This window comes from Fukomys damarensis, unplaced genomic scaffold, assembly GCF_012274545.1.
Source record: "Fukomys damarensis isolate Sample0158 unplaced genomic scaffold, DMR_v1.0_HiC HiC_scaffold_3, whole genome shotgun sequence".
NCBI classification, from domain to species: domain Eukaryota; kingdom Metazoa; phylum Chordata; class Mammalia; order Rodentia; family Bathyergidae; genus Fukomys; species Fukomys damarensis.
Window position 1 is genome coordinate 9,662,167 of NW_022900915.1, and position 25,820 is coordinate 9,687,986.

At 37.3% G+C, this 25,820-nt stretch overlaps 1 protein-coding gene across 1 annotated transcript in view; it reads left to right on the forward strand.

Annotated features, from left to right (window-relative positions):
- Htr4 (5-hydroxytryptamine receptor 4) overlaps positions 1-25,820 on the forward strand; it is a 134,413-nt gene that overhangs the window by 12,455 nt on the left and 96,138 nt on the right. The window contains 1 exon segment of the mRNA XM_033766745.1: positions 3,385-3,459. Coding sequence (XP_033622636.1) covers positions 3,434-3,459 — 26 coding nt within the window. The 5' untranslated portion in view covers positions 3,385-3,433.

Sequence of the window (25,820 nt, forward strand, 5' to 3'; positions counted from 1 at the left end):
TTTTTTTTTTTTTTTTTTTTTTTTTTTTTTTGGTACTGGGGATTGAACTTCGGTCCTTGGGCTTGCAAGGCAGGCCACCGAACCGCTGAGCTAAATCCCCAGCCCTCAAATGCACTTTCAAAGAGATGAACTTTATCTAATTTTAACTGGTTTTGCTTCTTCTAATGCGCATCCTGGTGAAATATTGATTTTCATTTAAATACTTAGAATTTTTTGCAAATAATGGCTGGAATGCAACTCAACCTTACTTAAGAAGGGAAAAAGGAATTTGTTGGTTAATGTAATTGGGAAGGTTAGGTATAAAACTGTCTGGATCTTAAGCGTCAAATTATTTAATCAGGACATTGCTCTGCTTTACTTTGGGTTAATGTCATTCACAGATGAGCATTCCCATGAATTGACAGTGATGGTCACCAGCAATTTCATAGTGTTTCACATCACGGGAGAAAAGAGAGACTCTTTCTATAAAAAAATCCCAGGGCTGTTTTCCACAGGTCTAGCCAATGAGTTGATGGAGTCTATAACCAGGAATGGACTGTTCTGATTGGCCATCTTTGGTGATGATCACTAGTACTGGGGATGGGGGAAAGGTGGTTCCACAAAGGAAAGTCAAGACAATATTCCAAGAGAAAAAGAATAAACATTCAGCAGGAATTACAGCAGAAGTCCATTTTTATCAAGAGCCTCCTTTGCTGCAGGAAGGGGAAGTGTGCTATGATAAGGACTGTGTAAAATAAAGCTTGGGCTTTAGAGTCCACGGTCAGGAGTCTGTTGTTCCTAGGTGGATCAGATGTTAGCCATATGTCTTTGGAACATCAGCTAACTGCTCCAGTCCCATCTCCTCATCTGTAGAATGGAACTAAAGGCTCAGAGATTTGAGGAGAAGGAAAAAGACAATCTCTGGCACTTACTACCACTTAGTAAAGGGTACCTATTTAAAATAATATAGTTTTGGCTACTTGTAAAAATTAAACTATTGTACTCTGGGATGGTATATGTTACCTCCCCCTGAGAAAATCACAAATCCTTAAGGCTCAATTTCCTCATTTGAAAACAATGATAACTTCTTAATTGACTCACGAATATCTATGAAGAAGATACAATATGCTAGATGTTTTTCTTAATACTGAGGATATGACAGTGATCAACACAATGTCCTAAACCCTCTCAAACTATGTATTTTAGTGAGGAAAACAAGTCACAAGAAAAAAGATAAAGAAATCGAGTATCTAATATATGTACTCAGATTTTAAAAACTGAGGAGGCAAAGAGGATGGCAATATTTAGAAAGCAGATTCTAAGATTTTAATTAGGGTGAGATGGAGGCTGAGAAAATAGTGTTTGAGTAGCATCCCTGAGGAAGCGAGAGAGATCTTCATGGCAGAATTCCAGAGCAAAGAGCTGAATAAAAAAGCCTGAGGTGAGAGTCCATTGTGGTGGTCAAGGAACATGAGGACACCCGGGAGGAATGGGACATGGTTGGATCCGAGTTTGCAGAGGCTACATCAATGGGGCCTTGTTGGCCATGACAAGGAGCTTGGATTTTATTCTAAGGATGACAAGAAGCCTCTAGAGTTCTGTGCACCAGAATTCTAGCTGCTGGGGGAAGAAGTAGACCTGGGAGGGAGATACGCCGATATTCCAGGGAAAGGAGATAGGAACTCAGGTCAAGATGTGCCAGTTCTGACAGGAATTAGCATAGGAAGATTAAAGAATCATTTTCAAGCAAAAGAAAATGAATTTGCTTTTGGTTGGGCTCTAGAGTGTGAGGAAAAGAAGATTCTTGGTTGGAGTAACTGGGTAAATTGTGGGCACTGACTGAGATGGAGGAGCAGGCCTATCTTAGGAGTGGGGAAGGAAAAGCTCAATGTGGAATATGTTTTAGTCATCCAACTTGAAATGTCAGGCGGGCAACTAAAGTCTAAGAAAGACTCAGGCTACAGATGTAACTTTAGGAGTCTTCAGTGAATAAGATAACCTTTAAGCCACTAGAGTAAATATAATTACCTCAGCAATGATTTTAGAGACAGGAGAAAAGACGATTGAACCTTGCCACTCAATGTAGGGCTTTTTACTTGTCTGTTTCAAGATAAATGTCATTCTGAACTTAAAAAGTAAGATAGGCAGACCTGGACAGAGCTACTTTTCTTGGGTCAAAGTACGGGACTCAGAGTCCTGCAGGCTGAGACTTCCTTTCATCTGCTGTAATTCTGGAAATGCCCACAGAAGCTCCCATGAGGCTCGGAGTCTCTAAAAGACAAACATTGAAATAGATGGAGCATCTCCTAGTCCTTTCAAGCTCTGGTGGTTGGCCAGTCTCTTCCTGGCTGCTGGCCTCTTGTGTTTGGTTTTCCTCGGCAAAGAAACTAAGGGCCTGGGCTGAGTTTCATGGTTTTGTTATTTGAATAAACAGATTTAAAAGTTCTTCTTAGTAAGATTCAATTAGCACACCAGCAGGCAAAATTATCTAACATCAGATCTGTAAGTGTGCTCCAACATGATCTCTTCGAGTCTCTAACTTGTACTGAAATACGAATGATTCTCAAAAGGAAAAGGGACTTGCTCAAGTGAATTCTGGACAAGACAGCCTAGATCTGACTCTGTGCTCTTTGATTTACCATGTTGTGGAATAAATATGATGAAAAATCTAGATATTCTTCTGCAAAAATGTAACTGTGGAGTTGTGAGAGTCAATTTTGTTGAGATCAGTGAACCCTTATCCAATAAGGAGTGTGTGCTAGCGGACCTGTGCTAGAGGAACTTTTCAGTAACTTGAAAGTCAACAGTCCTTTGAATATGATTTATTAGCTTGGGATTTGTGGATCAGTCTGGTGTTCCTGGATTCCTGGGTTCAGGAAAGTATGTATGTTTGTGCATGCATTGTTTTATGGGCAGAGAGTTCTTAAGAGTTTACTAGATTCTCAGGAAGAGCTATGATTACCCACCATATTTTTTTTAATAAAACCTGAAAATCCTCATAGACAACAAATTAGCTAATCACTTTAGGCAATATACTATTTTAATCACAAGAATATAGTTACTTATTGTCACTTTCTAGTGTCATTATGTGCAACATAGAAATTAGCTTTGCTTCTGGGAAGAGCACAAAATGAAACATAAATGAATTAAATAAAGTAGAGAGAAATGCTGATAACTTTTAATCCCCAGGGGATCATTAAAATATACAGCAGTTTTTGCAATGCTTATCTTTACCATACATCCATATGCCAATAGCTTTTTGCTATAACACTGTTTAGTTAATATTTCAAAAATGATAAGTCTTAATAAACAGGAAGCAGTGATTATTTGGTATTTTTCCTTTGACAAAGACTTTTATTTTCCCAAGTTACTCTCCTTTCTAACTTCTTTTTATTCCTCCATCCTAGGACCCTGTGGGCACCGAAGTCCAGCTTATCCATGCCTGTTTCCTGTAATGGACAAACTTGATGCAAATGTGAGGTGTGTTAAATTTCTGTATCTCTTGGGCTGTACGTGGTTGACATTTCTCCTAGGAAGCCTTGAAGAATCTGTTGTGATAAAGTTAGAGTTAATGGATGTAGGTTTTCTTTGGTGTTTCTGATAAACCACACTGTTTCACCTGTGTGGTACTGTTTTGTTGTTAACATTTTATCATTTCAGTTTAAATGATAAGTGTAACATGGCTGCAAATGTTCCCAGCTGCTGATACTAAAAGCTTCATTATGGAGATGGCTGTCAAAAATAGATATTCATTTCTGCAATAAGATGTATTTAAATGGGATAAAATGGCTTAAGAACATCTATCTGTACTTCTAAACTTTAGATGTAAATTTGAGTAGCACCTTTCAGCATCCTCTAGTGTGTTTTCTTTTTTTTTCAGCCAGGGCATCAGATTAAATGACATAGTTATGTGACATGAGATGGTTTGTATGGTATCATTTTATAAAGCTAAGTGGTTTTTGTTTTATTTTCCGATAATTCCCTGGAAAACTTGTAGATCAAATAATCAGATGAGTTTTAGGGAAGTTTTTTTTTTTTCATACAGGCTTGCTCCACTTTATTCGGTACAACCAAATAGTGTACAAAATTATGTTCAGTAAAGAATAAGTGTTATGTCTTTCCTAGCATTTGAAGCTGGGATTATTCATAGATACCCACAGCTAAAATACACCCTAAAATATATGTATATTTTCCTTGTGAACAGGTAGGGTAATGCACACCTGTAACTCAGAGCTCTGAGAGGCTGAAGCAGGAGGATTTCAAGTCTGAGCCCACCCTAGGCAACTTAATGACTTAGGACACCCTGTCTCAAAAATTTTTTAAAAGGTCTGGGGATATAGCTCATGCTAAGGCATTGGGTTCATCCTCCCACCACCACCAAAACAAAACAAACAACCAAATCCTCATATGCAGTTGTAGGGCCATTTGTCTTTCACTCAAGACCTGTGGAAAGTTTGAGGTATAAATCAAGGGACTATGGCTCTGTGTTTGAGGTAGTAGAAAGCTGTGACGAATGGGATCTGTCAAAGATTTTGACAGAAACTCTAGCGCAATATGATTTAAGTTGCACTGTCATCCTGCTGGGGAACTCCTTGGGACAGAAAGTGTCTCATGATGCACAATCACCGGCACATGGTACTTAGTAAAGAGCTGTCACTGAGCTAGTTGTTCTATATCTATCTATCTATCTATCTATCTATCTATCTATCTATCTATCTATCTATCTATCTGTATAGTGCACCTTGTGTTCTGGTGCACTCTCATCTAAAAGAAGGGCTATATATTTAGCAATACAACTGTTTGCATCGTCAATAAAAAACATCGTGAATTTTGTCACTAAGTGCACTAACTTGATGCCAATGCTTAGCATTTTAACACAGATTTTCAGGCCAGTGGTTTGTGTAGAAATTTGCCTTGAAAGCTCATTGAACTATTTACACAGAGAAAGTATAGTGGAATCCAGAGAATCTCAATTTTATTTTTGTTAAGTGAAAGGCCAGAATGAGCAATGTCAACAGTGATCTGTTATAAAATTATTCTAAGTTCCAGACACTGTATCAAATTAGTTCAGCTGGTTACAATGCACTTTTTGGAAGGCTAATTCTGATACTGTAATCCCTTACATTGCTAGCTTTTAAATATTTATTTTTAGAAGCATTAAAACCTGACAGAAGAATACAATTCAATTACGTGAACATTAGCCGTTCTCCGGGGTACTGGTGAACAGTGGTTCAGAGCACAAGATGCTGCCACACCCCACAGCCTCTCTCTGGACCACCCTCTCGTCAGTTTTCTAACCAGACCCTATTGACACATGTCCTTCCTCACCTCTCCTCCCAGCAGGCACATGTCACCAACTGTCCACTCATTTCCTCTTCAACACAGCCTTCATTGTCCAGAATAAAGGAGCGGTCCTGACTCACATTCACCAAGTTGTAATGCTGCGATGCACGCATCATTAGTAACGAATAATGAATTCGGGCCTTCTTTATTTCAAAATTAAAACTTTACTCCAAGGTTACCTTCTCATTGTGGAGATTAATGCTATTTTGTCATTTAGAGTCCTGAAGTGAAATTTCCTTTTCATATAATTTTATTTAAAATGGAAGATTAAGTTTAGAGACAACACATAATTTAAAAAATATGTATTAATAAATGTACGTGAGGAAAAAACCCACAGTAGTACTATGCAAATGACTAAGGTCTAGAAACTGATGTTCCAGGTGAAAGTAGCTAGGGCACACTTTATCATTTTGATAGGAGGAAGCAGATGCTCTTCTTTGGGGAGGAGATGTCTTTATTTGGACAAGAGCCTGCATAAAAAGGCTGGAGGGGTGAGAGCTGGAGGGGTTGAATCCCAAGCACAAAAGTGGAATCATTTTACTTGCTCTGAAGACAGAGAAAAATGAATGAACAGAGGGGGAAGAAATTTCCAGGGTAGCCAGAAGGAGTGTGTGGTCTCTGCTTAGTCAGGACAAAACAACCAAGAGCACAGCCGCTACGGGGAGCCTTGAGAGCACTTAGGGTGGAAAACAAAACAAAACAGAATACAACTAAACAGATATATGTTTGCATGCTGACCTCCTCAGAACTCAGCCTTTCAGGAGAATTTTCCAGCATGGCTATAAATTGGATATTGAAGGTTTGCTATATTATATGTTACAAAGTAATCGTGAGCTGTTAACTTATCTTGTATTATCCCACTCAATTTTTAAAATAATCCTGTACCATTATTGTCCTCCATGCAACAGTATGTGACAGCTAACACGCAAAGAGTGAAAAAGCTGTTCAAGAGGATATATCTATTCTGCCTTCTGTCACACTATAAATATTTTTGTCAATATGTATGTGCATTTACATGTGTATGTGTGTGTGCCTCTGTGTACAAATTGGAGAGGTGACTGAACTGAAGTTGCTGTCTGGGGAGAGAAATGTGGTTTATAAGAAAGAATGCCTGTTTGTGAATGGGTGCCCAATAGGAACACAATGGTGGGAGAGCATAAAGACCATGAAGAAATTTCAGGAATCTGAGTGCAGGTCTCACTCTTCCATAGGCTGTATAACAGAAGGGTCCCATTTTTCCCCCCGGAAAACAAGGGACAGAGAAGTCCTAGTTGATGTTCAGGGCTAGGAGAATCTTACATTTAAGTGTTTTGTCAGCCATACTGATCATTTCATTTTTAGTTTGTGTCTTAATTGTTTGCTAATCTAGTCGGATCCTTACTATTCTGTATCTGTCAGTATCCTTGGCTAGAAACATCAGAAACTAACACTAACATAACATAATTAAATGAAATAACGCTAACGTAATTAAGGATTACTTGGGGGCAGTTATCATGTACAGGCTCAAAGAATTAAGGTGAAAAATGCTGCAAGACCATGTTTGGAAGTAAGGACTTTGGGATATCTTAGAGAGTCAGAAAGTGGGATGATTGCCAACCTTGGGAAGATGTGGTCATTGCATTTCTTTATTTTATGTATTAATTACATTCCTAAGTGACGTGCTAGATCATTCTTGTTCTCCAGGCTCTCACAGTCTAGCTAGAAAACAAACATGTAAATAGAGAAGAATTCAACGACAGGAGAACACCATAGTAAGATATATAGTCAGCTATGTTCTGTGTGAACTATAAGGTAAGAGTAAGGAAAAGAAATACTAGCTCTTGATTTTAAAAATAAAAGACACATTACGAGCATTTTCCTCTTTAAGGCTGTACTGCAGAGAGAGCAGTGGGTGTAGGATGGGTTGACTCATGATGAAACGCTGCAGTGAATCAGGTCCTAGCTGGGGAGACAAATTTCTGACCAGTGCTGTCTCTTGGTAAATAGTGTCTCACAGGCTTACCAGTTAACAGGTTGCTTCTTCTAGATAACCTGACACCGACCTGGTTTATTTATTTGGTCTCCTTGCTCCCTCTTAGGGCTCTGGAGGAGACAGCTGTGCTCTCTGAGAAGGACTGATGAAAGGAAAATGGAAAGAGTGGCTTTGTTGATTTTGCAGCAGCTACTCTTTGTAGGACTTTTTTTTTTTTTAACCCACTTGCATTTGGGAAATGAGCTCCCCTACTCCAAGCCTATCTTATCCCTAAGCCGACAAGGATGCTTACTGTGACCCTAAAATACCGCTGACCTCAAAGTTAGCTCACATTTCTGTTTTATTTCACTACCAGATTCTTTCACTGACGTGTTTTTCCTCAGCTCCAGTGAGATCCCTGAAAGCAGCCCAGGCTCTGTCCTGTCCTTTACTTCCTGCTGTTTATTGCACTTAAACATTTCTACCTTCTAAGAATATTTTCTATCAGTTTCTAATTCCAGAAAGTACTGCTTTCACGCAGGAGATAAGTAGGTGAAGGAGTGTCCATATATATATGTACAACTTTATACTTAGAAGATTCTCTACCAGAGATAATGATACCAGACGTCGAGTGAAGAAAGTCTTATTTTCTATTTTGATTCTTCTTCATTGCAGCTTTTTTCAGCCTTGACTCAACTCCTTTCCTGCTGGGCTCTTTACAGTTTCCTACTTTGCTGCCCCTGGAGTTTCTGGGTTTTTTTCTTTCTTCAGTAAGAACATCCTCATTTAAGATTCTGTTTCTTCTCTCCAAAATAATTATGCGCTTCCTTATTAATGTTTTTCATTAGCTAGCAGAAAGCATCTTATATGAACTATGAATCCTACAAGTAATAGTATCTTCCTTCCTTTGCTAGGGTGGCAGGAAACTGAAAGCCAATTTTATAGTTACCATTAGCAAGGGTAGATGATCGCTAGGTGGGTACTGTGGCCATGACATGCCTTTTTATTATATTTTCCTAAGTCTTTTTTTCTCTATGCCTCATTTAATTTGCTTTCTTGAAAAATCTTATGTGTTTTTCATTTTTGTTAGCTGCTTAAAGGAAGGAAGGAAGGAAGGAGGAAAAGAAGAACGAAGGAAGGAGGGAGCTGTATCCCTGCGGGGATAATTTACTTTAGTCTCCCTGTAGTGAAGCTTGTTTGCATGTACTGAGGAGTCACTAAATGCTTTTGAACAGTGGATTAAAATTATACACGTTTTTATATAACAGAAAATCTGAATAACAAAGGTCGACTACTTTAAAGATTAAAAATATATACAGGATCCCAACAATGAATGTAACTGTACTGTATCCCTAAAATGTACCAATAAACTCAATGAAAGCTGAAAAAAAGAGATTAAAAATATAATCTTAATATAAAAGTAAATGCTTTATATATACTTGTGTGTGTGTGTGTGTGTGTGTGTGTGTGTGTGTGTGGCTGGCTTTGAATTAATTACCTTAACTCTGTCATGATGTTAAATTGTCATTCAGTACTTCAGATCAATATATTAATTAGTTGTCAATATGACAACAAAATTTTATTGAAATTATCCAGACTTCATAAAGAGACAAGCTTTCTTAAAAACAGGGTAGTTAGTTTTTGATTTGATTATTAATACTGGTGACAGTACATATTATGATTCACAAAAGTCTGTGGATGAAGTTGGAATTTTTAATGTTAAATATTCCAAAGCCTTGAAATAATTCGTAGAACTTGAAATCAGTGCGTACAAGTCGGACACCCTAAAGACTCATCAATATGGGCTTGGCCTGGAACCAGCGTTAATTCCTGTTTGTAGCCTGGCAGTCGGAATTATGAGCAGGTATGACTTCCATGCAGTGAAAGGTTTTGCAGGAAATCTCCTTTCAGGCTCTGAAACTGTAACTTGGATTAGCATATAAGGAGAAAGTGAGTGGGTACCTTTCAAAAGGGGACATTTTTATGTTGCTTTAGAAATGTAAATGAGAATAATACTCAGCTTTTTTGCTTGACTGACAAAAAGGTGATTATTCAGTTAAGTCATTCGATCAGATCAAGGGCACAGTAACTAGGAGCTGGGACTCACCCTGTGCTGGAAATCCCTAGGCCTCGCAGACTCACGAGGGACCTCCAGAGAAGTCACAGACCGCCAGAAGGAGGATGACACGATTCTATTTCCAAAGTCATGGTCTTCAGTGTGTAAAATGTGCTGGTTGTGGAACTAAAGTAGCGATTTCCATGTGCATATGCCACAATTTCAACTGGCGGCACCATGGGTTGCTGGAAGAGGGAGATTTATGGAAATGGCAAGATGCAGGTTTCCATCTTCACTTTTCCACTTGCTACCTTTGAGACCTTGGATAAAATGTCACTCCCTCAGAGGTTTTGGTTTTGATATCTGGAAGTAGAACCTTTATGAGACTTATAAGTAACACAGGTAAAATCATTAGGGTCTTGAACATGGTGTGCGTAGGATAAATGGTAAACATTCTCTTGAGTCATTACTAAGGAAAAAAAGGAGATGTATGCATTTATTATCTCTAGGACTCTTATTTAATTGCTGTGCTCTTTAAGTCTCTTCATTGCTTTGGTATCCACTGGACCTTTTAAGTCCTAATTTTTTTTTTTAATATTTGTCTCTGATGGTGCTGATTCTCTGGTGAGCTTCTGAAATCATTTGTTGCTATTGTCCCCTCTGAAAGCACCTCCAGATACAGGAGAAAAGTGATTCTATTTTTCCTTTTATCACCTAACTTCCCATTCTGAACCTCTCATTTCAAAAACATAATCAAAAGCCAGCAGACAAGGAAGTCTGGAAGATGTAGTTCTTCAAACTTCTAGCCTTTTCTAACTGCAAGAAAGAGTGGCAAAGAACAGGTACGACTTCATTATAGAATCTTTTTTTTTTATCTTGACTTCTTTTGTAATGTATAGCTATGGGATCTGATGGACTGGACTGGACAGAACCAAGACCTCACATGGCCTCACATTGATGTAAACATCTGACTCTCAGTCTGGTTTGTTGTAGGAAGCTTTTGCTTAGATCACCTTGTTGCTACATCTGGGAGAATTTGGTTATTACTGAAAAGGGTATTACTGAAAAGTGCTCCTGAGTTTGTTTTGCTCATCAAGATCAACTTGCGTAGCCCATGGCTCTGAGAAAATTCAGGAATACTTTGTTTTATTTATTTATTTATTTATTTTTTGGTACTGGGGATTGAACTCAGGTCGTTGCACTTGAAAGGCAGGCCACCGAACCACTGAGCTAAATCCCCGGCGCAGGAATACTTTGAATTGTAGCTTCTGAATGCCTGGAAGGTTGCACTTTGTCTCTGACAAAACATAAAATTCGTGATAATGAAAATCCACCTCATTTCCATCTGATTTATGACTCTGTACCCCATAAATATGTACAATCATTATGTGCTAATCAAAACATTTAAAAAGTATAAAGAAATGTGTCAGCTGCCCTGACTTGGTCATTACATATAGTGGAGTGAGAAGAGCAGGCCCTCTGTGTAATACTTGATCAAAATGGGCTCCATACTAAAATTGCTTGGGACTGAAGAATTCCAGAAAAAAAAAAATCGTTGCAGGACTTCCAGTTCCCAATTCTCATTGTTTTTTTTCACACAGAATTGTGTGTTGGTGAATTTGGTATCAAAGTTTACATTTTTTTTCAAAGCTACCACTCACAAGCATTATTCTGAACTGCTTTTCAGTCAGCACTGGGGTACCTGGATCTGAGTCATATGATACCCATCCTGGTAGTTCGGTTCTTTTGGAGCTCTGGGAGCCATAACTAATCTTCATTTAAATCTCAAATTCAAATAGAATTTTTCTAGTTTCTTAGGACCTTTATTAGTCAGTCAATGCAAAAAGCTTGGTAGGGATATAGGTAATGGCATATTTTACAATAAATTGTACAAGCGCTATATGATTTTCAGCTCACACTCAGTAAGAATATTCTCCATGTTTAATAGGATTACAATATGGTCTGTATTGTAGGGTCACCTGGATTACAGAATGACGGGGTCTTTTTGTCCTTCTTTATAAGAACAGACTAACAAGAGATTCAAGAAGACTGATTTGATCTATGACTCTGTGCCCCATAAATATGTACAATTGTTACATGCTAATCAAAACATTTAAAACAGCATAAAGAAATGTGTCTGCTGCCCTGATGTGATCATTACATGTGGTATACATGTATCACACTGTTACAGGATTCTCTGCAAGCTTGTACAATTAAACTAATAATTAAGAATAAAACATTTATTTTTAAAAGAAGCATAAATTGATGTCAAGAATTACTAAAGATTTCTTTCAGGCTCTTTTCCATAATTTGAAACTTGCTCTGCAGCTTTTAGCCTCTTGCAGGCACACAGTGTACAGTAGATAAGAGACACTAAAAAAGGTTTCAGAGATATTAATGCACTTTTCCTAAGCCCACACAGCTAGCAAGTGATTTACCTGAACCAAATCATCTTCTGTCGAAGCTAGCTCCTAAAGTATATATAAATTTAGGTTAAAATGTTACTCAACTATAATTAAATCAGAAAAAAATGAGCTTGGACAATAATAAGAAATTATAAAATTACTTGTTATTTGCTACATTGAACATTTGATAAGAACAGCTTGCTATAGCTCACTTGACCAAACAGGTGACCTATATACTCTTCTAACTCTGACAAACCCAGAAGTTAATTGCTGCCAGTGCTTGCATTATTACATACGAAGCAACCAAGACAGAGAGGATCATTATTTGCCCCAAGTCACATTTCTAGGGGATACCAAAGCCAGTATTTTCACCCAAGTTTGCTGGATGTTCAGGTCTATCCTTTGAATTTCACAGTTTGCTTTTCTGAAGATTTCTTCTGTGCAAAGTCTATCATTTGATATTTTAGACTTGGACTCCCAAACTAAAGCCCTGGCAGATACACTCATTTGGCCTGTCTGGGATTTTGCAAATGATTAAAATCATTTGATGGGAGCTGGACACTTCTCTTGAACTTATCAGAGTACCTGTGCTTTCCTATTGTCTGAAAAGAAGCCAGTTCGAACTATTATATCTCCTCCACAGCCGCAGCGTACAGTTTATCATGGCATAAAATCTATCTGCCTGGCCCCTGAGGACTTTTCACCTCTTCACTTAAATTTGAAAAACAGTGGTAATTATCTCCAAGCATTTAGAACCATACTATGATGTTTAGTACCTGTTGTCTTCTCCCTGGAAATCTGGCTTATTACCATTTAGCAAATAGGTTTTTGTTGAATTAAGCTATTTTTTTAATTGAGGAACTGGAATTGCAACAGGTTTCTAGATGAATACCTGCTAAGTGATTACTGCTTTATCAGTCAGGTAATGGTGTTCAAGCAATGTTCTTATTTGCATCTCTGAAGAAATATAAGAATAAACTTTTTCCCCCTCTCCTCTGCCCACTCACTTGCTCCTTTACTTATAATGGCTTTATTAATTTCAGTGCTTATGAAAGGTTTTATACAAAGTATTCATCTTTGATTGTTTCAGTACTATCATGCCTTTGTGCATACCAGAATAGATGCATATTTATTATAGTCTCTTTTTATCAACAGTATAACCAACATTTCTAGCTTTACTTTATCTCCAATGCCACCATTGTTCACTATATATAATTATTGCTGCTCAAACCTTCAAAAGTTGAATTCAAAAAAAGTGCTGCTTATACATATATAAAAATATAGAATTATCTTTAAAATGTTAAATTAGAAAGCTTAAGCTTCTTAGCTTCTTAGCACTCAAAAAATGCTGGTAATGGTAAGTTCGTATTGTAGAAAACTAGATATGGAAGGTCCAGAAAGTGGATCTGTCTTCAGGAAGGGAGAAGCTCTCGTTAGGTATTTCAAAAGGATGTGGCCCTGATGTGAAGAACAGGCTGGATTATAGTGAGGAGAGGCAAGTAGGAGCTGGGGAGACTTAAGGGGCTGAGTAGTAGTCCAGTGGAGATAGGATAAGGGTCAGAAGACCCACTGGGTGACAGGGGGTAAAAGAAAGGGCATACATTCTAAAGGAATCTATGAAGTAGAATTCTTGGTACATGATAGCAAATTATATGAGAAAGAAGAAGAAAATATTTTGAAGGCGAGCCTGGAGAAAATAGAGCTGAGTTTGGAGCTAATTGACAGAAAAATCTGTGATATACTTTGGTAAAAAATGACTGGTACAAAGCTCAAGGACCTGAGTTTGATCCCTGGTTCCCCCCCCCCAACAACAACAACAAAAGAGAAATGACTGGTACAAAGTTGACTACATTGTGTGATTCCACTGGGAAAGTGTTTCGGATAAGCTCATAAGGGGGACATCTAGACCCAAACCATAACAGTTTGCAAAAGATCTATGAAAGAGTTATCTCACTACTTCTTATTATCCATTTTTTATTTTGCTCTTTATTTATATTTTGGGTTTCTCATGTAAGAGAAGTCATGGAATTTTTAAGGTCATGTGTCCAATTTATTTCACTTAACATTATGAGCCCATTTTCTTACAAAGGACTCAAATTTATCTTTCATTACAGCAGAGTGTACTCCATCATATATAAATAGCACATTTTCTTTATCCATTCATCTACTGATAGACATATAGGCAACTTCTGAGGTTTAGCTATTATGAATTGTATTGCTATAAACATGGGTGCATATGTACCACTGTAGTATTATGTCTAACTTTTTCAGGAAGATACTTAGAAAGGGAATAGGTGAATCTAATGGAATTTCTATTTTTAACCTTTTGAGGACTGCATATTGATTCAAAGAACTTAGAACCCTTAAAGGACTCAATCAAAAAACTGGAAACTGAAAGGAACAGACACTTCTTAGAACTTAAAATGGCCAATAAGTACATGAAAAAATGTTTAATATGTCTGTAAATTGGAAAAAGCAAAACTTTAAACAATACTAAGATTCAATCTTACTCCAGAAAAAAAATGGCCATCATGAAGAAATCAAATAATAAGAAATGCTGGTGGGTTGAGGGGGAAAAGGAACCCATTTATCTCATCTTTCTCCTCAGTATCTTTACCCTTCTAGTTCCTCATTTAGTTTATTAGAAAACACTGATTTTTGTTATATAAATAAAGATTTAGGAGTACTTGCGTACATTATTATGAACTGACAAATATTCACCAAGTATTTATACTACATATAGCTATTTGTGATTGAAATGAAGTTTGAGGTAATAGTCTGGCTAGTAACAAAGGTTTCCATTAATAATTCATGTATATGGTACTTCAAAGTTTACAATGTGCTTTTTTTATTTTATTTTATTTTATTTTTTTTTTGGTTTTTTGAGATAGGGCCTCACTATGTAGTTGAGACTGACCTGGAACTCACTATGTAGCCCAGGCTGGTCTCGAACTCACAGCAATCCTTCTGTCTCAGCCTCCTGAGTGCTGGGATTACAGGTGTGCACCACCATGCCAGGCCATTACAATGGCTTTCATGTGCATTATTATCTACATCTCAGAACACCCAGCAAAATAGGGGAAGTACTTTTGAATTTAATTTAATTCAGTTTTTGTGGTGCCAGAGATTTAACCAAGGACCTCATGTATATTAAGCATGTGCTTGATCTCTCAGCTACACACCAGCCAGAAGAAAATATTAACCCAATTTAGAAATTAAAAAAAGGAAAATTTGAGAGGTTATGAAAGGGATACAGTTTTGCATCTAAAACCAGCTCAAGGCAAAATGGAAATTTTTCATTTATTACCATAAATAGCAGACTCCAGATTTCTTAGATCAGTGTTTTTCTTCTCGTACATGTGTACATATGTCAGCATAGTAACGGCAATGCCATGGGATGGTAAACTGTAAGTAGAGAGAATGCTGTTATTATGGCACTTGCTCTCCTTTGGAATATATGGAAAGGTTAACTGAGAAGTAACTAGGATCTGAAGATTAATTTAGCCATCAGGACAAAGCTGGTTATGAGAAAATATAGAACCATAAATTAATGTTATCACAAGAAATTGGCATCAGGGAAATTCAGAAAATGGTAACATTCACCAAGCAATCAGTAATCTGGAAGTTGACAATTTTTAAGCATAGACAGGTTAAAGGTTTCTAAATTTCCTTAGAGGAACTTCTGAAATGGTACCAAGGATTCACCAATAATTCCATTAGGAGGAATGATCTGGTAGACTCTTGATCCTGGGATCAGGATCCTAGGGGTTTGGAGTAATTATTATAAGAGACAGGCTGAACTAACAGGCATGCATCTGGGTACCAGTCAAAGCCAGAATGAAAATTGGCTTCTGGGTCTTAGGATGCATACAGAATCCAAAAACTCAGAGCTGGTATACAATCCAAATGATTAGCAAGGATGACTTGATGTTGAGTGTTATAAGAAACTTAGCCTTTGACCTTTGAATTCCCATTATGGATGGACCAGATCAAGGCAAGTTCCAATAATCATATTCATACCCTACAGATCATTTTTTGAAAAGGACCAAGAAAAAAGAAAATTTGGGGTGAACTTACATCAAGAGAGATTTCATGAGAACATTTCTTTGAAGATATGTATAGGAAAAAATATGGATTATCCATCCATGCAGTGGCTAAATATTAGAAGAGTTATGCTAGTTAAGATTCTTCCAGTTTAAAGCAAGAGGAAATAAAATATAAGTATCTTAACGATGAGATTTATTAGCTCACCTAACTGAAAAATTCAGAAGTAAAAATTGCTGCCCCAGGACCTCAACAAAGTCATTAGAATTGGTCTCTATTTTTACTCGGCCCTTTTCTTATGCAAGGATTTTACCAGTGATAAACACCTTGAAGTTCTAAGTTTATTTACTGTCAACTTCTAAAGCAGATGAAACACATATTTTCCAGCAGAGTTCCAACAGTTCCAACAGAGTGTCGATGTTAAGTTCACTGTACCAGGTTTCATCCATGTAATAATTTCTGAACCATCTTGGTTTGTATATCCGCTGGGACATCCAGGGAAATTATGGTGTTATTAGCCAAGAGAATTGCCAACTGGAGAAGAGGTGCAAAGAACAGATTTAGCCTGACTCAGACCCGCCTGGACTGAAGCTGGGGGCAAGGTAGTTCCTCCAAGGAAAACCGAGTTATTTTACCAAACAAATGGGGGTATGCATATTTGACAGCCTAACATTGCAAATGTCTGATATGGGAGCCAAAATCCTTTCATAGAGGAGCCTAATTTTAAAACTCAGAGTTACTTTGAAGCTTAGCTCTGAAGAAACTCCTTTGATAGCTTAAGCAAAGTCTGCATATATCACTGTGGAAAATTATTGTGTCACCATGAACTGACCAAACAGTCTACCAGAAGTTTGGTGCAGCTAACAAGTACTGAAAGAAAGGTATACGAGGTGGGAGGTCGCACTGCAATTGGCAAAGCTGGAAGGATTGGATGGCTCTCCAGGTCTGGAGAAGGCAAAAATTCAGAGAAGGTAGCTGAGAGAATGGCATCCAATTGTGCTGTCTGGCAGTTCATTCTAGAGGGTTTTTAATCACAGAACAAAGCTTATTTTTTTATTCTCTTATGCATGGGCAGTATCTTGATTATTAGAAGCCTTATGCTGGAATTATCTCTCAGTTAATTGGTTTATTCTTCAGAAATAAAGACATGAAGTTCAAATATTCTTTTGAATTTCAAAGAATCTCTTCTTATTAACAAGCATAAGGACTCTGCGTAGTTTCCAAACAAGTGACTACCCCTGACAGAAGAAATGTAAATCTCACTATAACAAGGGATTCGGCTTGTATTCCTTTCTTATCTCTGGATATTATTTGGACACATACAAATATAGTTGTGTACATGTATAGAAGGTGGTTGTGACTGTTCTCCTAGGTAGGTGTGTATTCATTCTGAAGGGACTGTCCATTCTGTGGATATGGCAGCTGTTGAGTTCCACTGTGGTTTTCGTTCAGTTAGGCTAAACCCAGGCTCTGACTGAGAAGGGAAAGACTATGATGGCTAGGTGAAGCCTCCCCAGTGTCATATCACAGATGCCTGGAGAGAGAGGCAAGGTCTTCACAGAATAACTCTGTCCAATAGAAACGTAATTCAAACCACAAATGTGAGCCACATATGTTACTTTAAATCCTCTAATATGTATATTAAAAATAAGCAAAATGAGATGTGAAATTCATTTTAATAATTTATACTACTATTTACTTCAACACATACAGAACATTATTTATACATATAATGAATATAAAATTACCAATAAGGTAGTTTACCTTTTCGTTAATTTATCATCAGGATCTGGAATGTGTTTTTCACTTGCAACACAGAGGAGTTTAGACCAGCCACAATCAAGTATTCTGTAAATATGAGTGACTAATAGCTACAGTAATATACAATGCAAAATTATAGAATCTATGTTCCAGATTACTCAAAAGGGCTCCCATTGCCTGTACCTAAACCCTCCCCACTGTCAACACTGCCGAGCTATAATTCTGTCTTCCTGTGTCCTGGCTCTGCTAGGACTTCACCATACTTCCCAGTAGTGTTTGCAGCATCCACTTACCAGCTGATTAGTTACCTGCTGAGCAACTTCAAATCATTTTGCCAGAACATAAGGCTAGTTTGATCTCTAACTCTAACTCTTCCTCTGTGCTTTTTTTTTTTTCCGTACGTTTCTTTGAGGTTGCTGGACTCTCCCTGGGTTTAGTGCAGGTGTTCTGCTCTTACCTTACCTTGCTTAAGTAAACATCAAGCCTTGGGAACATAGCCTCCCCTTATTCACTTCACTTTTTCCCCAAGTATAACACTGTTTCCTGAATTTTCTACCCTGACTGTTCTCCCCCAGCACCATGGGATTTTTAATTTCTGGTAACAGGAATCGAACTCATGACCTTGTGCTTGTGGGGCAGGCATGTTGCCACTGAGCTAAATCCCTGGCCCTACCCTGGCTATTAGGGGTGTTGCTCTTTGGCATATATAAAAGCTTTTTATTGTTATTTTAAAATTTTTCCATTAAGTTCTTTGGTACATTTTATGTATACCATATGGTTACATTTTTAGTATGAAATATCTCAGAACTTTTGCTTATTTTTGTATATTTTTTAATGTTATCAATTACCTAATTTCAGAATAAATGAGCTACATTATCCTTGATAGTTTTGATATGTTTCATGCTTTTCTGTTTGTCACTCTGTCACTTACAGCTCATTTCCTGCTTTGGACTCTTAAAATTGTCCTCCTACAGTTTCCTCAATCTTGACTGGACCAATCAAACCATCAAAGAAGTGTGGGGACTCTCTCCTCTGTGGGTTCTCTGTCATATTTCCAGTCTTGCCTTACTCTCATGGCCAGACTGTGTGGGCTCCTGCTGGCTTCATTAGTGTTTTCCTTGGGCTTCACTGCAGATCTCCATTTAGCCCTCATGTTGTCTGTATGTAAAATTTGGTCTGCAACAAAAATCTGAACAGAAACAATTTTGTCTTGAACTGAGGTCAGTGTCTTAGGTTTCCCTTCCATTATTAACTTCAATGATTGCTTTTCAAAAAAGAATTTTCTGAGAGACATTTTTATTCACTTTAACAAAATACCTTCAGTTTCTTTGAGCTGGTAGTATTTTAAGGGTGTTTTTTTACAAGCATCATTAATAATTGTTCATTGCAACATAATAAATTAAAGACAATCTGATCTAATCCCAGAGTTTTATAGATCAGGACTGTGAAGCACAGTGAAGAGGGAAGAGAGTCCCAGGGAAGTGTTAAGCTGAACTCCCAGGTTTTATGACTCCAAAGTCTATGCTGTATCGTGATGTCTTTTCTTTCCCTCTGTCCTTTGCCCATTCTTCCTCCATTTTTTCAATTTCTTTCTATCCTACTAGGAAGGAACAGCTGGCAAAAATTTCTTTCCACACTGTAGGTTGTCTCTTTACTCTTTTAACAGTTTCTTTCACTGTGCAAAATAAAAAAAAAGCTTTTTAGTAAGATGAGAGCCCAGTTGATGATTCTTTGCCATCATTCTTGTGTGATCGGGATTTTGTTCACAAGGTCCATGTCTACACCAATGTCTTTAAGAGATCTACCTATAGTATCTTACAACAGATTTAGTTTTTCTGTTTTAATATTTATACCTTTGACCCATTTTGATTTTTATTTAGTGTACAGCAAAAGATTTGGATCTAATTTTATTCTTCAGTATGTGGAATGTCAGTTTTTGCAGCACCATTTGTTAAAGAGGCTACCTTTCTTCCATTGAAGATTTTTGGCTCCTTTGTTAAAGATAAAGTGGCTGAATACGTTTGGAATTGTTTCTACACCCTCTAATGGATTCCATTGCTCCTTGATCTGCTTTTTTGCCAGTGCCATGCCATTTTGAGCCCAGTAGCTTTATAGTATAATTTTGAATCAGGAATTGTGATGCCCTCTGCCTTTCCTTTATTACCTAGAATTACTTTTGCTATTTTAAGTCTCTTCTGGTTCCAAATGAATTTTAGAATTGTTTTGTCTAATTTGGTATTTAATCAGGATTGTGTTTAATTTGTACAACAATTTTGGAAGTATGGCCATTTTCACTATGTTGGTTCTTCCTACCCAAGAACAAGGGATGTCTTTCTATTTTCTAATATCCTTTTAGATCTCTTTTTTCAGAGTATTATAGCTTTCAATGTAAAGGTATTTTACTTCTTTCATTAGATTGATTCTTAGTTATTTCATTTTCTTTTTTGGATGCTACTGTGAAAGATGTTTTTTTTCCTAATTTCTCTGTCAATGAGTTTATTATTTGTGTACAGGAATGCCACCGATTTTTGAGAGTTGAGTTTGTGCCAGCTATGCCACTGAATTTGTTTATTAAATCTAGAAGTCTTTTGTGGAGTTTCTAGGGTCTTCTACGTAGAGTATCATGTCATCTGTAAATAATGATAAATTAACTTTCTCCTTTCCTGTTCTTATTTCTTTTATTTTTTTTCTCTTGTCTAATTGCTCTGGATAATATTTCCAGAGCTATATTGAAGTGGAACTCCTTGTCTTGTTCCTGATTTTAGAGTGAATGCTCTCAGTTTTTTGCCCATTTAGTGTGATGCTGACTGTTAGTTTGTCATTGATGACTTTTATCAAATTGAGATAAAGACCATTTATTCCAGTTTTCTGTAGGGTTTTTATCATGAATGGGTGTTAGACTTTGTCAGATGCTTTTTCTGCATCTATGGAGATGATCATATGGTTTTTGTCCTTGGCTCTGTTAATATGGTGTATTACATTTATTCATTTATGCATATTGAACCATCCCTGAATTCCTGGGATGAACCCTACTTCTCATGGTGTATAATATTCTTGATGACTTGTATTCTGTATGCCAACATTTTATTGAGGACTTTTGCATCTGTGTTCATTAGAGAGATTGGCTAGCTGTTCTTCAAAGGAATAATTTCTAGAACATATAAAGAAGTAAAAAAAAAATCAGACCCCCCAAATTTAAAGACCTAATAAAAAAATGGGCATCTGAAATGAATAGACATTTCTCAAATAAGGAGTATAAATGGCAAATAAATATATGAAAAATTGTTCAACATCACAGGTTTTTTGAGAAATGCAAATCAAAACAACACAGATTCAATCTCACTCCCGGAAGAATGGTTATTATCAAGAAATTAACCAATAACAAATGATGGAGAGGCTGTGGGGAAAAAGGAGCCCCTTTTTCTTCTCTGTTGGTGGGAGTATATACTGGTGCAACCACTGTGGAAATCAATGTGGAGATTCTTCATAAAACTAAATCTAAAGGTTCCAATTTGACCCAGTGACTCCTCTTCTTGGTATCTTCCCAAAAGTATTAAAAGCATCATACCACAGTGATATGTATACACTCATGTTTATCGCAGCACAGTTCGTAATGGCTAAGTATTGGAAAGAGCACAAATGCCCATCAACTGATGAATGAATAAAGATGTGAGTTTTTTATACAATGGAGTACTACTCTGCTGTAAAGAAGGCTAAGACTGAGACATGTCTAGATGAGTGGATACACCTTAAGACCATACTATTAAGTAGAAATGAGTTGAACACACATGTGTAAATGTCACATAATTACTCTGGTATGAGAAAACCAAATTATAAATAAGAACAAAAATGTATAATAGATACTGGAAAATGGGAAGAAAAATTTCAAATAAGAAGGGGAACAATGGAGGGGGGAGGAGGAAAGGAAAGAAGGGAGAATAAAAAAGAATGGAAGGAAATAAATGGAAACAAGGCTTTTGTAGATAAAGAGGGGAGAGAGGTTGAAAGGAGGGGACAGAAATTGGAAAAAAGGAAACAAGATTTATCATATACAGGCACAAATTCCCTATGATATATTATCATAAATGTACCAGTAAAATTTAAAAAATTTTTAAAAAACCTTCCTTGGAAGTCTGAGCTTTAATGGAGCATATTCCAGATACATTATCGTAAATCAACCAAAATGAAAGCATTCAGGATAAATGGTACTTTTGTGATCACTAAAGCCTAAATAATAGTGACTGGTGATTTGTACTACATTAATAGACTCCTTAACCTTGAACTTTTAGTACTCACATCCATTTGTTAAATGAAGGGTTTAGTGGTTAAGGAGATTTGTGATTGGGAGAGTGATGATAGATGGAGCAGCCTGTTAGAAGAGTGCAGCCGAGAAGACCCCATAACAAAGATAAGGTGCACACAAATAGGGTAAATGTGTGTTCAGGGTTAAAACCAACAAAGGATGGTGGAGTAGTCTGTGTTAACAATGGCAGTGAGATGTTACTACCCCTGTTTCCGGATGCAAGTTTCTTATCCTGTGAAGAGGTAGGGGAAGAGAGTCATTGTCAGAACCTAAAGCCATAGCTGGTTGTGGATGTTTACTCAGCAGAAGCTGTGGGCTTCGGTACATATAGGAGCATAACTACTGTCAATCTGTATCCAGCCAATGGAAAAGATGGAATGCGTTAAGTGTGATAAAAAAATACAGTGTGCGGAGCCCGGGATTTAGTGCAGTGGCACCACACCTACCTCCCAAGTGCAATGTCCTGAGTTCAATCCCTGGTACCAAAACAAAACAAAACAAACAAAAAAACAAACACAGAGTGTGTTTAAATTTAAAATATTACTACAGTAAAACACACATTGACATTTTTGGCCCTCAAAATAATTCCCTTCACTTTTAATGCCCACATTCCATGATTTTTGCCACTTCCTCTGGCAGTTGTGGAAGTTATCTTTACTTAGTGTCTTTAGTTGCACTCATCGGTGCCATGATGTCCTATATTGATGCAAAATGTTTGCCTTCCATGGTAATTTTGACTTTGGGGAAGAGCCAGAAATTGCATGGTGCCAGGTCTGGTGAATAAGGTGGTGAAGACACACAGTAACGTTTTTACAAGTCTGACTTTCCCTTTGGTCCTGGCAGCATCATTCACTGTCGTTTCTATTATACCCTATGAAGACATGAAGGAAGATTTCCATAACTGCTTTATGAAGTGGCAAGAATTATGCAATAAGTGTTTTTGAAGTAGGGAGTATTTTGCCAGGGATTGATGACTATGTGTCTTTTACTGTAATCAAGTTCTAAAGATTTAAGTATACACTGTATTTTTGTATCACCTTTTGTAGTTTGATGACTTTCCTGTTGGTGTGTCCTGTTGACTAAATCCACCAGTAAGCAGAGGGAAAGGGAGCTGATGTATACAGTCCATGCACGGAGCCTGGTGAGAAAGAAAGTGACTGAGGGAGCATTGTCCACAGGCTAATGGCAGTGAAAATATATTGGTTTTGACGGCTGAGTATCTCTACTGACCACTGCCTGATTTTGCTTTGGGAAATAATATCTCCTTGACTCTTGGAGTCTTGTGTTTTGAGTGGAGTGAACTGTTCCCCAGACTCCGGAGTGGGCGTGTTCTCTAGCTCTGCCCGGCTCACAGTCCCTGGTCCCTGGCTGTAGTGATTGGTTCAGAGGTTTCAGCGTGACATCCAGGACTGAATCAGAGGAATCTTTTTCCCTTAGACTTCCTGAGATTGTACAGGACTGGAGATGCTGAGGGTCATTTCATCACATTCAGAGGAGAGTCTGCCCAAGAATAAAGGCATCACAGAGTCGCTGAGGGATGGAGGGAATAAAGCCAAGTCCCACTGATCTTATGAATCTGTGGTCCCCACTGTGTGCTTAGCTGGCCCTTTCTGTCGACCCTTTTGGCAGTATAGTCATGCATTTGCATTTGCTTAAGTTGATTTGAGTTCACTTTTCTGACATTTAAAACCAGAGTCCAGTTTGACTCATCATTGTGAGAGGCCAAGTAAGATGCTTGAACTAAGGTAATATTTGTAGACATGAAAAATAAGTGATTAAGACTGGAGAATTAATAAAACAAGCTAGCTGTGATTAGGTTCAGAGGATGACTGGGAAGATGTACTAAGATCAGTAATATTTTTTTTTTTCAGTACTGGGGATTGAACTCAGGACCTTGAATTTGTGAGGCAGGTGGTGACACCATTGAACTAAATCCCTGGCCCAGTAATATGATTTTGTAGTTGACTGTTTATCCTATCATCTCTGAAGTTTTATGAAAATACTTAAATAAATATGATATAGTATAGATGTCATTAAGTTATGTTGTCTATTGTTGAATTTATAAAGTTATAACAGGATAGCTTTATGTATTCAGATAATATAAGAAAATCTGTCTGTGTATATACTGAATATGATCTAGAATGATATGCACCAACGTATTTACATTGCTTGTCTCTGGTGAACGTGATAATGGATGTTGATGTTTATTCAGTGGTCTGTGTTATTCTGCTTCTTTTGTTAATGATCATGCATTTCTTTGTAATAAGAACAAAACAAAACAGATTTACTATTGTCAACAATGTTAGTTTCACAGCAACTAAAGAGGTTAAATGCTGATCACAGGGGACAGGAGCTGCTGACTATAAGTCAGAAAATACAGTTGTAATTAATCAGCTGGATGAATGGGTTGGTGCGTGTGAGAGCGGAAGCATGCCCAGTGGGAATAGGCAGAGGGGTGTTGAAATAACCCAAGTTATAGGTTCCTCAGCCCTCAACTGCACCTACTTCCTCTCTTGAGATAATTGTCATAACACAATGTGGCAACTTTCCATGGGAGAGAATTCTAAAATCATTTTGGAAAAATAACTACCAGAAAGGTTTAAAGTAAGTGTGTGTGTGTGTGTGTGTGTGTGTGTGTGTGTGTGTGTTTCTTTCTTTCTCAGGTGAATTCAGGACCACCTGTGTCCAAAAGTACTAATCCCTCGGTTATCAACACAATTTTCTTGCTAGCTCCTTGTATCTCTCCTTCACACAGATGTGCAAAATGTATTCCTTGAGCTTATAACATGGCCCTTGTTGCCTAGCAACATGAGTGCAAATGCTATGCGTGCTTCTTAATCACTGTATAGTCTTGTCCTTTATGTTCTATCAAAAAATAAGAAAAAGAACAGAGGAAAGACTATGGAAAACAAAGTGAGGAAGATGCCCAAACTGTATCTTCCAGTTACAAATCAAGTTTCAGCAGTTGAGTAAATTTAAGCAGAAGAACATGTTTCAAAAAAACATTTTTTATTCCCACCTGAGTTATTGATTGGCAAGTGAAAGTCTTGAGTCAGAGTCAGCATTTTATCTGAGCAGTCTGAAGGAAGGAGTTCCCAGGAATTTAATCATTTCCTTAAGAACTTTTCACTACAAATGCATGAGGGCTAAACAAAGCATTCAGTCTTTTTTTTTTCCAGGTAGTTGTGATTAGCAATTTTTTTTTTGCAAGGATAACATCATATTAAGGTTGTTCTTAAAGACATCTAGATTTTCTTACCTACTGGAACTTTTTTTTAAAAAATGTATTTTCAGGTTCTACAACTTCCAGGATCATGAATTCCATTATTTTTACTTTTCTTTGGACTCAAATCTCACTGAAGAGTTTGTAAGATCTGCATCTAAAATGAATGGCTATATAATCCAAAGAACCCTTAATTATTGCCTAAACTGTAGCATTTAATATTAGAAAAGTTAAGACTAAGTGTACTCTCTCTCAATAAATTCATATCACCATTCTTCTAACAGATCTCTCTTTCCTCTCTTGAGAACTGTGTGAAGTAGTTGTCTGCTATCTTTGGAAGACACAGTGTTTGAAAATTCAAAAGTGCCAGTCTTTAATCATCAGAGTCCCAAGTAGTAGGAAACAAGGGTTTTTAACCAAGTGAGGGCAATAGGAACGGAGCAGACTGAATGAGCAGCAAATCCCCAGCTCTGATCTTAGGCCCATTTGTAGTTGTGTGGTCACTCTGAGCAGTGAGCAGGATTCAGCTGAAGCATTCAGTTGGCTTCTCTTGTCTCTCTCAGTGTTGTGCTTTCTTTTTTTACAACATCTTACCATTTTTTAGAACAAATTTGTATTATTTATGAATTTCAATCAGAATGTACAATAGTGATCATGAACATTTATGCTCCTAAATACATAGCAAGAATTACATTAATGCTTTTTTAATTTAAATTGAATTTATTTGTACTTTTTAAAGTAGAGGTAGTCTTTTT